Source organism: Loxodonta africana, chromosome 18, assembly GCF_030014295.1.
Source record: "Loxodonta africana isolate mLoxAfr1 chromosome 18, mLoxAfr1.hap2, whole genome shotgun sequence".
NCBI classification, from domain to species: Eukaryota; Metazoa; Chordata; class Mammalia; order Proboscidea; family Elephantidae; genus Loxodonta; species Loxodonta africana.
Window position 1 is genome coordinate 25,244,529 of NC_087359.1, and position 14,144 is coordinate 25,258,672.

A 14,144-nucleotide genomic window follows, 5' to 3' on the forward strand; every position below is an offset into this window, starting at 1 on the left:
AGTCTCTTGTTAAATTAAAAAGACTAAAAGACACACATTTATTTCAATAGTTGATTAGCCAAAGCAATTCATTTTTTGAACCATACAATGACGTTTACTACACAAAATCACCTGTTGCTGCGTGCCATTGGGTTGATTTCGACTCAGAGATACTCTATGCCACAGAGCCGAACTGCCCCACCAGGTTTGCTCGGCTGTAATCTTTATGGGAGAAGGTCACCAGGTCTTTCTTCCCGCAGAGCCACTGGTGGGTTAGAACCAAACCAGTGACCTTTCGGTTAGGAGCAGAGTACTTAACCGTTGTATCACCAGGGCTCTTTACATAGTCACTTAGCGCCTTCCAAAGAGTTAAACTTACCTAGCCATTGGTGAAGGAGATTCTGTTTTCACCTGTATTCTTCTGCTCACACCCTCACACATTCATGCATTCACTCATCAAACCTTAAGTGATTCCTTAGTATATACAATGTTCCAGGGGCTAAAAGTATTTCCCGTAGTACTTGAAGAATTGTGTCTACTGAACAAAGAATTTCCTTTGACTAGTTTTTAAATAAAATAATAATCTGCCAGAGAAAAGAGCTGTAGGAAAGGGATGGGGTAAGACACCTTAGGGTAACTGCTCATTTCTTCTGTCCTATAGGGTTGCTATGAGTCAGAATTGACTCGACAGCAATGGGTTTTTTTTTTTTTTTAATGGCTCATTTCTTCTCTGCTCATTTATTGCCACTGCCTTTCCTTGCTTTAGGACACAAGGTCAGAATTCACTGCCTCTCTGTATCCCAGCCTATCTTCCAGAGCATTCTTCCTGGAAAACAGCATTTTGCTTTATCCTATTGTGACTGACTGGCTCCGTCTTCTTTTCTGAGTGAGCAGGTAAGCCTTCTTGGGTGGGATGATAAATACATTTCTATTCTTAGCATTGTTAATTCTAATTTCAGGAGGGTGCAAAGAAAATGCAACTTCCCTCTGTGCCCTGAGGACATGCATGCAGGGGCGACAAGAATTAAATAACGAACAGGTCCCAAACAAAGCCATCGGATGCTAGGCACTGAGATTTCTTTCTGTTTCTCAATGCTACTAAAACCCCACAATGAGATTTGTAATTTTATTCTTTGGAAGATGGATTCCAGTAAGCTTTTCACACAGTGAGAACTGCCCAATCTTACGAAATATTCTTTTTTCCCTCCTCAAGCCCTTCTGGTAACACAGACCAGATTTCTAGATGTCCTACTGGCAGCTGACCTTTTCTCGTGAACTCAAGTCAGTGGCCAAGGGAGAGAAGCATCACTGCTTTAAAATCTCTCTTCTATGCGTACGAGCAAAAATTTTACAGCATTTCTCCTTGATATGAAATCTCTGCTTGGACATCTGGCTTCACAGTGAGGAACTTTCAATACACTAGCTTCAAAGAAAAGGACTTAGCAGTGGTGTGTACTGATGCCAAAAGAATGTTCCACAGGCTTTCTCCAGAACTATTTCTAACAATTTCCCCAAATGAACTTCTGCTGTGAGTTCAGTGGCTAGTGCTTGCGGACTAACATTTAGATAACCCGGCTTTGGTGTACAGCCTTTTGGGGATGCTTGCCCTGGAGTATACAATTTATGCTCTCTGAGAATATACATGAAACCCTTGTGGCATAGTGGTTAAGAACTACGGCTGCTAACCAAGAGGTCAGCAGTTCAAATCCGCCAGGCACTCCTTGGAAACTCTATCGGGCAGTTCTGCTCTACCCTATAGGGTCGCTATGAGTTGGAATTGACTCCACGGCAGTGGGTTTGGGTTTTTTTTTGGAGAATATACATAAGGTAAGTATTTTATTAAAAAAAAAAAAATTAGATTCTGCTTAATCTGGCAAAATATATATCACTATTATACAAGCTTTGAGTTATCTTCCAATATCTGCTATGTCATTACCAAGTATTTATAAGCTGGCTGGGGTTAATAAAATGAGATTAAATTGACATCATTAGTCACCAGAGCCTTGGTCTATGATTCGGCATCATTCATTAATTTGGCATATTCACAGCACTTCCACTGAACCAAGCATTGTGGTAAGTGCTTGCTGTCAAGAAGCTTAGAGTCTAGTTGGATACCAAAAAAACTCACTGCCATCAAGTAAATTCCGACCCATAGCGACTCTATAAGACAGAGCAGAACTGCCCCACAGAGTTTCCAAGGAGCACCTGGTGGACTCGAACTGCTGACCTCTTGGTTAGTAGCCGCAGCACTTAACCACTACGCCACCAGGGTAGAAAGAGATTTAATGAAAAAAAAAAAAAAAAAAGAGGCTCACAAGCACTTATCTGCAATTCTGAAATCCAAAAATGCTCTGAAAACCACAACTTCTTTTTGAAAGGTTGCTGCTAACTTGTTTGGTAACAAAATCTGACTGATGTTGTAAGGTTATTTCCAGTCTTTATTTATCCCACTTACTGGGGGATATTTACACCTTTCACTGCACATTTATGTGTTTCGGTACCACGTGCTGACCCAGACCCCACTGGGGATACAGTTTACACACTGTATTACCTTGCTAGAACCTGTAGATTCTGATTTGCAAGACACACCCGACGACCTCAAGGCTTTGGATAAGTGATTGTGCAGCAACATTAGAATGCAGCAGAGCCTCACTAGAGGAATGAACAGGGCTGCATGACATTTAAATCTTAAAGGGAAGGAGTTTTACAGAGAGGTCACAGACATTTCACATAGGAGCACGGGGTCACAGGAAGCCTGGCATGTATGTTGAGGATGGTAGATGATGAGGTGGAGAGAGAATAACACGTCTAGACAAGTGCTTCTCAAAGTGTTTGGTTTCAGAACCCCCTTACACTCTTAAAAATCAAGACTCCCAAAGAGGATTTGTTTATGTGGTTTACATCTGTTGAAAATTACCACTTTAGAAATTAAAACTAAGAAATGTTAAAAATATTTATTAACTAATTCATTTTAAAGTGACAGTAGTAAACCATTATGTGTTAATGTCAATCCAGATAAAAAATTTTTGATGAAAAATAACTATTTTCCAAAGGAAAAAAAATAGTGAGAAGAGTGACACTGTTTTACATTTTTGCTAATCTTTTTAGTGTTTGGCTTAATAGAAGGTAGTTGGATTCTCGTATCTGCTTCTGCATTCTATCTTTTGCAATAGGTTGCTTTGGTTAAAGTACAGGGAGAAAAACTGGTCCCACACAGATTGGGAGAAGTATTTCAACAGCCTTTTCAGATGACTGTGGGTGTGCTTTGTTACTACACCAAAACTTGACACGTGGTAGTTTCTTAAAGGTTAGCTGCAATGTGGAATCTGAAACCATCAGTGAATTTCTTATTCTGTTATGTTAAAATCCATCATTCTCTCTTGCACTCTGAATGGATCTTTTACCCATTCATGTTTTTGTAACGCCAGGCATTGGTCACTTGGAAGTCATTGGTCACTTGGAAGTCATTGGTTCAGTGAGTTCCACAAATCTTCCAAATCTTGATACACTTCACTGTCATACCCCCAGCCCCTTCACATCATTAGTGCCACCACTGATCTCATCAGAAAAGTCGGTAAGTACTGGGAAGCTGTCAGGGTTACAATGGCAAATACAAGCTTTCCAAAATTCTAATTTTTTGCTTGAAAGCTCAAATTTTATCATTAGCAATGATACAGTCAATTGTTTTCCTTGACGTGTCAGGCTCACTTAGTTCAATTTCAAGAAAACATGTGCCAAATACTCAAGTCTGAAAAAGCATTGTTTGTCAGTCATTCTTTCAGAGTGACTAGAGTTCAGCTCACACTCAAAGGTGGAACAGCTTTTCCGGGAGACAACCATGCTGCTTCCGTATGCAGAAGTGCTTTAAGTGTACTTCCTATTAATATTTAAAAGATATGTCCTCATGGGTTGAGATTTAATAAAACCAAGATATTTTATTACTTCAAATCTTTTTTTCTTTAAGTCACAAGTAAGTGCTGATGAAGAAAATAATGACTGCTGGCACTGCTGGTGCCAATGCCTTGTTCCGTGCTAAGCTGCCATCAGTGCAAATAGTAACACAATGAAAAAGGCAAAAAATGTCTTAATGTTATTAAGAAAATATGTTTGACCTCACAGAGTCCTTAAAAAAGTCTAACGGACCTGTAGGGGTCTAAGGACGTCACTAGGAGAACCGCTGGTTTAGATGCTAAGTGTTTCGTATACCATGCTGACATGTTTAGGCTTTATTCTGTAGGCAATGGAAAGGCCACTGATGAATTTTAAGTAGCAACCAATATGTTCAATCAGTATTTTAGAAAAGTCAGTCTTCCTAGATAAGAAGGACTGTAGTAAACAGACCAAAGACGATGCGGGTCTGATTAAAAAAGTAGGAACTAGTGATTGGGAGGTGGGCATGAGTTTGGAGATATTTAGGAGTTATCTCTTGGAACTAGTGACCAGGTACCTATGAGAAGTGAGGAAAGAGAAGTATTTGTTCAGAGGGACTTTAGGAACCTGACTTGAGTGACTAGGTGGATGACAGCGGTACTTTAATTCACACAGTACTAGATGAAGAGCAGGCTGGGGGTAGAGGAAGATAAATTCAGTTTATGATATATTGAGTTTGAGGGGTCTTTGGGCCATTCAGGAGTCTCTGAGTGGAGCAGATGGTTAACGTACTTGGCTGCTAACTGAAAGGTTGGAGGTTTGAGTTCAGTCAGAGATGCCTTGCAAGCAAGGCCTGGCAATCTACTTCTGAAAAATCGGCCTTTGAAAACACTACGGAGCACAGTTCTACTCTGAGACACACGGGGTTGCCATGAGTCAGAACTGACTCAACAGCCACTAGTTTCTTGTTTTGACCATTCAAGTGAAAATGTCCGACAAGAGTTAGAAATATAGATTAAGATCACAGGGCAGAGGTCTGGGTGGAGGTGAAAATTCAAAATTCATTTGCATGGAAGCTTGCATGAAGGAATAAGGTTGTCCAGGGACAGTCTATACAGAGAATATGAAAAGGACTGATGAATACCAATATTTGAGGGCAGAAATGATACAGAGAAGACAGGAAAGGAGAATGAGAAAGTTTCAGAAAGGCAGATGAATCAGCAAAGTGTCACCATGGAGCCAAGGGAGTTTTTAGAGACTGTTTACGTGACAGATTAAATCATTGCTCACAATTGTTCATGGCTTCCTACTGGAGTGGGTGTACATTTCCCAGCCCCACAGATGTGGATGGAAGAAAGTTGAGGCCGCCAGGATTTTTTTTTCTCATCCTTTTGCACTTCTGCAATCCACCGTGAGGAGGAAACTCCAGGTAGCGACCAGCCCAAGAAGAATGGGGAAACATCCAGAGCTGGCCCTAATCCAGTCTAAAGCCTGGAGTCAAACCCAGTCAATTCACAGCCTGAATCAGAGCCTCCCTAGTGACCCACAGACATGCTGTAAGAAAAATAAATGTTTATTACTAGAAGTCACTGAGTTTTGGGGATTGTTTGTTATGTAGCATTATTGTGGTAATAGCTAACACAGGTTCCTTATTTAAGGTTATAAAGAAGTCAAACTTGGCATCTAGGATTAGTAGATTAAATTTCCTTCCCCCATCATCTAAAGAAACTGGTAAATAGGAATAAAAAGTAGCAAAAAAAAAAAAGGCAAAACAAACAAAAAACCCATCACTGACAGCAGCCAAACAGGTAGACATAATACAAAAGACCCCCAAAAACTGTTACCAGGGAAGGAAACATGACCCCGTGGCATACTGAGGAGTTGTACAATGGCTCAATTTCAAAATCTGCTAGTCCCCTGGATGAACGATTTTATTATGAGCCAACAAAATCCTGAGAATTCTCATGAATATCACCAAATTTGGAGAGAAGAAAACTGCAGGCAGCCTCATACTATTCTGACTGGGAGGAGTGGCTATGGATGTGGTGGAGAAACAGGTAAATATCAGGGCTGACTCTTCTGAGGGAAGGGAAGACTAATTGGGGGAAACCCTAATTGGGGTGAAAATTCAAAACTCAAGGGGATAGAAGACACTATCATTGAGATAGTGTGAACCCGTAAAACATTTCACAAAATCTCAGAGACAACAGTCAGACTAAAAGACCTCTACTCCAGTTCTTCCTTCCCCTTCCCTCAGGCTAGAGAACACAGAGAGCTACTACAAATCAGTTTTGCTTAAAGAGAGAGGAGAAGCACTCTATTTCAGAAAAATTTGATATTGAATGGCTAACATCTTGATATATCCTTGTTAGTTACTGAATTTATCCTGGTTTTTAATCTAAACTTGAGGAGCCCTCGTGGTGCAGGGGTGAAATGCTTGGTTGCTAACGGAAAGGTCAGTGGTTCGAACCCACCAGCTGCTCTGTGGGAGAAAGATGTGGCAGTCTGCTTCTGCGAAGATTTACAGTCTTGGAAACCGTATAGGGGCAGTTCTACTCTGTCCAATAGAGTTGCTATGAGTCAGAATCAACTTGATGACAAAGGGTTTGGTTTTATTTCTGGGTTGATGGGGTTTAGGGGGACTTCAAAAATTTTACCTTTGCTTTTTTCCTGCATTTTGTATTATTTATAATGAGCATAAGCGATGTTCCTTTCTTTTTTACGAAAAAACACAGTGGATTGTCTTTTTTTTTTTTTTTTTAAAAGACTGATGTGACCACGCCACTATGTTAATTAAGAAAGCTGATTCTGGATTCTGGGTGATAGGGATATAGATATTTTCTTCTTTGTACTATTTTGTACAGTTGAGGAATGAATGGGAAATTAAAAGTGGACCTTCAATATAGAGTACTGTGGTGGATTTAGGATGGCCTCAAAATCCCATTCAACGGTGGGCTCTATTTTCCCTCCCCTTGGTGCTGGGCTGGCCCCGTGACCTGTTTTGACCAATAGAATGTGGGCGAAATGACACTATGGAACTTCCCAGGCTGGTCCTTAAGAGAAGGACAGCTTCTGCCTTCATTTCTTCCTATGTTCCCTCTTAGGGCCCAGCTGCCATGTCAAAGGTCTGACTATTCTGTTGGGAAGAGAGGCTGTATGGAAGGGATATTCCAGCTCCTGCCAAGCTTCCTGCTGAATGGATCCCTGAAGAGTCCAGCCAATGCCACACTGAGCAGAAGAACATTGAACCCAGCAGATCCTTGACTAAATTCTTGATCCTAAGAATAATGAGCATAGAACATAGTTGTTGCTTTAAGCTACCAAGTTTTGGGGTGGTTTGTTACGCAGATAACTCTTTTTAGAAGTATGATTTTAAATGCAGGAGTGAATTAAGGCAGTAAGCAAGTGATAAAGGAGATTTTTGCACTCAATTTTTAAATGTAGGTTATACTGCAGAAAAGATATGTTTTTATGAATTACTTTGTCTCTATAACTCTTTTTACACCAAAGAAATTCTATTCTGTGGACGACCTTGCCTTTTCTGCTGTTTCTTAGACAGCGAGGATCATGCCTGCTGCGAGATCAGCTACAACTTTTCCCTTAATGCCCACTGAATTCCTTTAGACTGGGAGCTTTGCTTTTTTAGCCAAGCAGTTTTCGTGGTTTCTTACAGTAAAAGCGACAGTATAAGTTATTTTAAAATACAGAGCTAAGACAAAAGACAAAAAAAAAAACAAAAAACAAACCCATAAATCCCATGATTCAGAGATAACTACTAGTACAATTTTATATACAATTTCTGTATTTTTTCTTTTTTGTGTGTATTTTATTTGCGAAAATATGTTCATATTACATAATGTTTTGAAAGCTGCATTTTGATTGGAGCCCTGGTAGCAGTAGTGGCTGCTAACCAGTGGTGGCTGCAAACCAAAAGACTGGCGGTTCAAATCCACCAGCCGTTTCTTGGAAACCTTATGGGGCAGCTCCTTTCTGTTAAAAGATATCTTGTGGACATTTTCAATATCCTTAAATATTCTTCTCCAACATCATTTTCAATGCTGCATAGTTGTCAGTGTATGTACTATGGTGAAAAATACAGAAAGAAGATGCAGAATGCTGGGGCTGGGGGTACATGGCACATAATAGGAGCCCAATAAATATTTACTCAATAAATGAATGAAAGCTATAATGAGCATCCTTTTGGCTAGCTAAATCTCAGTGCAACTCTTTAATTTCGATCTTAGGATAAATCCTGGAAATGGGTCAAAAACCAGGCAAGCCACTCAGGCAATTTAATAATGATAAGTATTGTAAACTTTTCCTCCAGAAACGTTTCATCAAGTTATACTGTGCCAGACTGGTGGCCCTTGATACCCTAAGTTTTCTCTAAAGAATTACTTCAGCGAAAGGTGTTATTTATCTGTGGAAGTATTGTAAGCTCTGGCAGAGTGAGTACTTGCTTTCCATCTCTATTCTTGATCAGTATCTCCATTCTTGAGAGCTCAGTTCATCAACAACCCAAGAAGTAGCATAAAGTATGCTGAACAACTAGCACGTACACTGTTTGGGCAGCCTTATTTAATATGCCCACAGACAAATGTATTTGATTTCAGAAAATCAGGGTTCATGGTGACTATGCCTATCTTTGAGTACCCATGTCTATATGTATAAAATAATCAAATATAGTTAGAATGTCTAAATCAAAGACCTGTTGTAAAAATACTGCATCATCCAGGTTCCAGGCAGAGAGAAAATTAGAGTGAGGATATCCAGGTTCATTTATGCCCTTGGTCACTGCCTCTCTTTCATAATCAGAATGTAAGAGACTGAAGTATTGTGTAAGAGTTAATAGCTGAGGCACTGAGGTTAGACAGACTGTAACTTGAACCTGACTCTGACAGTTGTCTAGCAGCATGACCTTGGGCTGGTTATCTGACCTCAGAGCCTCAGTTTTCCTATTTGTACAATGGGGGTGACAGAAATACTTTCCTCATAAAGACTACTGTTGGGTTTAAATAAAATAATGGAACAGGAGATGCAAGCCTGGTATATGTTGAATAAACATCAGCTATTTTCTTATTCATTATGAATGCTAATAATTATCTTAGCAAATTTAAATAAGTTAATAAAAATAAATGTGATTCACTTTACACATAATCCGAGTAAATCAAAACTGAACTATGTCCTATCTACACTGTGTTTTTAATTCTTTACTTTTAGGTACCTACAGTATACACGGGGCTCTGGTGGTACAGTCAGTAAGCATTTGTCTGCTAATCAAAAGGTCAGCAGTTCAAATCCACCAGCTGCTCCTTGGAAACCCTGCAGGGCAGTTCTACTCTGTCCTATAAGGTCACTTTGAGGTGGAATCGACTTGATGGTTGGTTTTATTTTTTTGGTTTTTACAGTATACATATGTTTTAGAGGTCATAAATATAGCATATACATACAAACTGCCATCTTTTAAATTCAGTCTTTATGATTTGGCACTTTGTTGAAAATAAGATTTAAATGTTTTTCCCTACTAACAGGTAAATGGATTAAAGCTGCAAAAAACAAATAATTAAACATGCTGATTACGGAAGTTTCTGGGTGGCACAAACAGTTAAGCACTCTGCTACTAGCCAAAACGTTGGTGGTTCGAATTCATCAGTAAGTGCCTTGGAAGACAGGCCTGGTGATCAGCTTCTGAAAGATCACAGCCTTGAAAACCCTATGGGGCAGTTCTATTTTGCACATGTGGAGTCACCATGAGTCAACAGACTCAATAGCAACTAACAACAACATACTGATTATAATTCTTTCAACTCTAAGATTTTTTTTAAACTCTATGAAATGATACTAGAACTATATTGTTATAATGGAGTAACTTAATTCATGTCTCCCCTTTTGGTTATACTGGAATTCATTTCTTTATTTAAAAATTGGAAATTATCATCACTTGGTATTTGGGCATCAATTGGAGAAGAAATTCATTTAAAATAAATTTTTTGCATAACTAAACAATTTAAGCTAAGTATGAGACTCAGTTTAAGCAAAGCAAAACAATCATACAGATCAATGATCATTTTCTGTGCATGTGTAAAAGAAAAAGGCTTAAAAGACTAAAATATCAGAATTCCATCTTTTTTCGTCTCATAAAACATACAAGGGAAAAAAAACTCACAGAAGGAAATTCATAGAGAAAATGTCATTAACAAAAAAATAAGTTCTCCTATCTAAAGTGAGGAGTCTAGATGTAATGGCCTCTAAGGCTTTGTCCATCTCTAAGGATTTTTTATTCTAGACAGTGCTGTCCAGGTTTAAAGAGTATATAAAAAAAAAACAAACATATTTTAAAACAAACTTGTCCCTCAATTACTCAGACTGTCTAAACTAGGCTCTAGAATTGAAAGATGGAGGGGTTACGTAGAAAAGGGCAGCGATCAAACCCAAATGTTTCTGTTATCTTTCTTTGCTTTGTATGATTACTCTCCATGCTGTAAGTATTGTTACAACAAAGTACATCACTGGAAAATAATCTTTCACTGGGAATTGTTTAAAAAAGTTTTTGTTCTCTTTTAAACCTTATTTATAAAGGTTTCCAGATGCTTATCCTCACAGATTAAACACAGCATGATGTAGACATTTAACAATAATATTCACTACGGTGAAGCCAAGAAGAAACTTCTTTGGGATTTAACTGCCTACCACCTGAAGAATCAGGGCCCAGGGAGTTTTCTGCTGCTATGAAGGGTGTAAGTCTTTGAAGCTGCTTGGAAACAACCTAGGTTCTCGGCAGCAACCACCCTGTATGTACTATGTCAAAGCACCTCAAGTGGTTGGCATTCCAAACCTCGGACAGGTTATTTCTCATTATGCGAAAACATAGTGAAAGGATGTGGCCCAAGAGTAGAATGTGAGTTGCAAAGTGACTTCTGAATCTATTAGCCAGCAGTCCTGGATGAAAACACTCATGCTAATTTCAAGAGACAATTCCCAAATGAGTGAATTCTCAAGCTGGCTCTCAAGAGAGAGCACAGGGTATTTTCAAATATTTGTTCAATGTGAATGGATCGGGCTTGCCAAAAAAAAAAAAAAAGTTTTTGTGTTGGCATGTGATCTCTTAGAGGGAAGTGGGCCTGAGTCACTGGCTACATCAAAGGCAGCGTCCAGTGAATGGGATGGCTGCAGGCTGTGTGAGCAAGCCAGATACCTGCGTTCATCTGCCCACTGCTGGGATTTCAGGCCTCCTTTTAATTACATTAAAGCAGCTGGTACCACTGGTTACTGAAGTCTTCAGATTACCTTGATTGCTCGGTCATTATCTCTAATCAGCTGCTGCTTCTCATCTTCAAACTTTTGTATAACATCCTGGAGCCGCCTTTCTGCAGCAAGCTGCTGCCGGCTGTTCTCCTCTTTCAGAGAGGAAATGGTTGTCTGAAGTTCAGCTATGATCTAAAATGAAAACAGCATGCTATGACTTCAAATTCTTCAGTGAGAGGCATCTATTTTATATGTATTTATGCCTGACAGAGGAATGGCTTTGGCAAAAATTTACTCCACAAACTAAGTATTTTCAATTAACATATCACACACCATCATGCATGAAATTCCACACAATAAAAGACTATAATAAAACAGTGAATGGTGAGCAACTGCTGAACCAAATATATTTGGAAGACATTTCCACTACAACATTCCACACTATTTACTCATCAGAAGAAAGAACATCTGTGATCTCGAAAATATGAAAAGCGTCAGATTTTATTTTGCTGAAAAATATGCTTACTAGAATGAGCAAAGTTGTTTTTCCTCTCATGATACTCTGAAGTATAATAACCAAAGAAAATAAGTGAACAGAGTTCAGTCTTCACAGCCACCTAACTCTACCCAATACTTTTTGAGTGTTTACTCATTTCTGCGTACTGTGCTAAGCAGATGAAGTTCTCGTTATTTACTCCTGTGAGACAAGCGTTATGATGGACTGCCTTTCATAAATGAGGAAACAGAGGCATAGGAAGAGGTCCAATATTTTCAGTGGCTGAAGATGATATACAACAAAGGAGACAGGCAGGATGTGAACCATGCAGTCAGATCAACTGCTGTACTAATTGGTTCCTCTAACCAGCCAACTTTGTATTTCTTTTAAACAAGGATTTGGTATTGGAGACAAGTTTATTATGATATAATTCCAAAAAGCTTGTTTTGTTCCTAACTTATATATTTCATTGAAGTTTATTTTGGTTCAAGTAGTGTCATTTCAGTGACTCTAGTTCTACATCAGAGAATTGGATTCATGACTTGGTTCTCTCAAGTTCTCAAAGTAACCATATGATGAAGGACCTTTTACATTTAATGGAAGGAAACTAGCTTGCTGAAAGCACTGCCTTCCCTTGGGTTTGGATGTATCCTTTTCCTTCCAAAGTCAATGGTGATGACTTTTTATTTATTTATTTACTGATTGATTGTTTTGTGACAATAGTTGCAATCCCCACTATGTGACAGCACATTCCCCCTTTCCACGCCAGCGTTCCCTGTGTTTATTCAACCAGTTCCTGTCACTTCCTGCCTTCTCATCCTGCTTCTGGACAGGAGCTGCCCATTTGGTCTCGTGTATCTGACTGAACTAAGAAGCACAGTCCTCATATGTATTTTTTGTCTTATAGTCCTGTCTAATCCTTGTCTGAAGAGTGGGCTTTGGGAATGGTTTCAGTTCTGGGTTAACAGAGCATCTGGGGGTCACAGTTTTGGAGGTTCCTCCAGTTTCTGTAAGACCATTAAGTCTGGTTCTTTTATGTGAATTTGAGTCCTGCTCCATGCTTTTCTCCCGCTCCATCCAGGACTCTCTGTTGCGTTCCCTGTTAGGGCGGTCAGTGGTGGTAGCAGGGCACCATCCAGTTCTTCCGGTCTCAGGCTGGTGGAATCTCTGGTTTATGTGGTTCTTTAGCCTCTTGGGCTAATATTTTTCTTGTATCTTTGGTTTTCTTCATTCTCCTTTGCTCCAAGTGAGACAGGATCAACTGATGCATCTTATAGATGGCTGCTCACAAGCTTTTAAGACCCCAGATGCCACTCATCAAAGTGGGATGCAGAACATTTTCTTAATAAACTTTGTTATGCCAATTGACCTAGATGTCCCCTGAAACTATGGTCCCCAGTCCCTAGCCCCAGATACTCTGTCCCTCAAAGTGTTTGGATGTGTCCAGGAACCTTCTTAGTTTTTGCTTTGGTCCAGTTGTGCTGACTTCCCCTGTATTATGTGCTATTCTTCCCTTCACCGAAGTTGATCCTTGTCTACCATCTAGCAGTGGGCGATGACTTTTTAAAAGCAGGAAATGGTCCTGGGTTATAATATAATTCTGTTGGTTCTACTGCAGGGAGGCTGGTTGGGGAAAAACACTGGACAAGTAATTTATCTGAATTGAACTTCTGTTTTCTCAACTACTATTTGATGACAAAACTATATTACAGCATTAGAAAGCAATAATAGGAACTATCTACAGCTCCCCAGAAGTCAAGTCCTATAGAAATCTTAGTTGTTACTACTGACATAAATGTTTTTGTTAGGTGCTGTCAAGTCAATTTTGATTCACTTTGATCCCATGTGACAGAGGAGAACTGCCCCATAGGGTTTTCTTGACTCTAATCTTTACGGAGGCAGATCACTAGGTCTTTCTCCACAAAGCCACTGGGTGGGTTTGAACCACCAAACTTTTGGTTAGCAGTTGAGTGCTTAACTGTTGCACCACTGTGGAGTATTTATACTTTTAGAAACGTGCAAACTCACTGTAATAAAGTTAGATTTTTAGAATTCATAAATAAGTAAGAAAATAACTGTGAAATAAGTCACAAAGTACATAATATTATATTAACATTAGCAAATGCAAAATTGAACCTTCTGCCATAAGTTGAAGGGTTTCATTGACCAACAATGAGGATGTTTTCATCTATTTTCTGGATTTTGATTAAATGGTTTTTCTATTTTGTTATCAATTCAATTAATTGTCACAGCACTGTGGTGACACAGGGATGGTTAAATTCTTGTAGTAAATGTGAAAAACTGTGAATAATCAACTTATGCAGTGTCACAGAGCAGGAGGAGCCAGAGATAAGAAAGAAACAAATGTCCTTGGCCCAACATGAAATTTAAGATTGATATTTTATAAGAACATGGGGCCTAAGAGCAAAAATAACTATGCTATTTCAATGTTTCAAGATGAGTAAACTACAACTTTGTGGAAGTGGTGGGTTTAATTCTACAGTGTGTATGTGTGTGTGCTTAGTTCTACACAGTTTTACCACATGTGTAGATT

At 39.2% G+C, this 14,144-nt stretch overlaps 1 protein-coding gene across 13 annotated transcripts in view; it reads right to left on the reverse strand.

Moving 5' to 3' along the window:
* The window catches only part of CEP112 (centrosomal protein 112), a 462,579-nt gene that overhangs the window by 96,037 nt on the left and 352,398 nt on the right, over positions 1-14,144 (reverse strand). For all 13 annotated transcript variants that reach the window (XM_064270872.1, XM_064270863.1, XM_064270864.1 and 10 more), the window contains one exon: positions 11,137-11,286. In XM_064270872.1, coding sequence (XP_064126942.1) covers positions 11,137-11,286 — 150 coding nt within the window. The remainder of the gene's footprint in view (positions 1-11,136; positions 11,287-14,144) is intronic.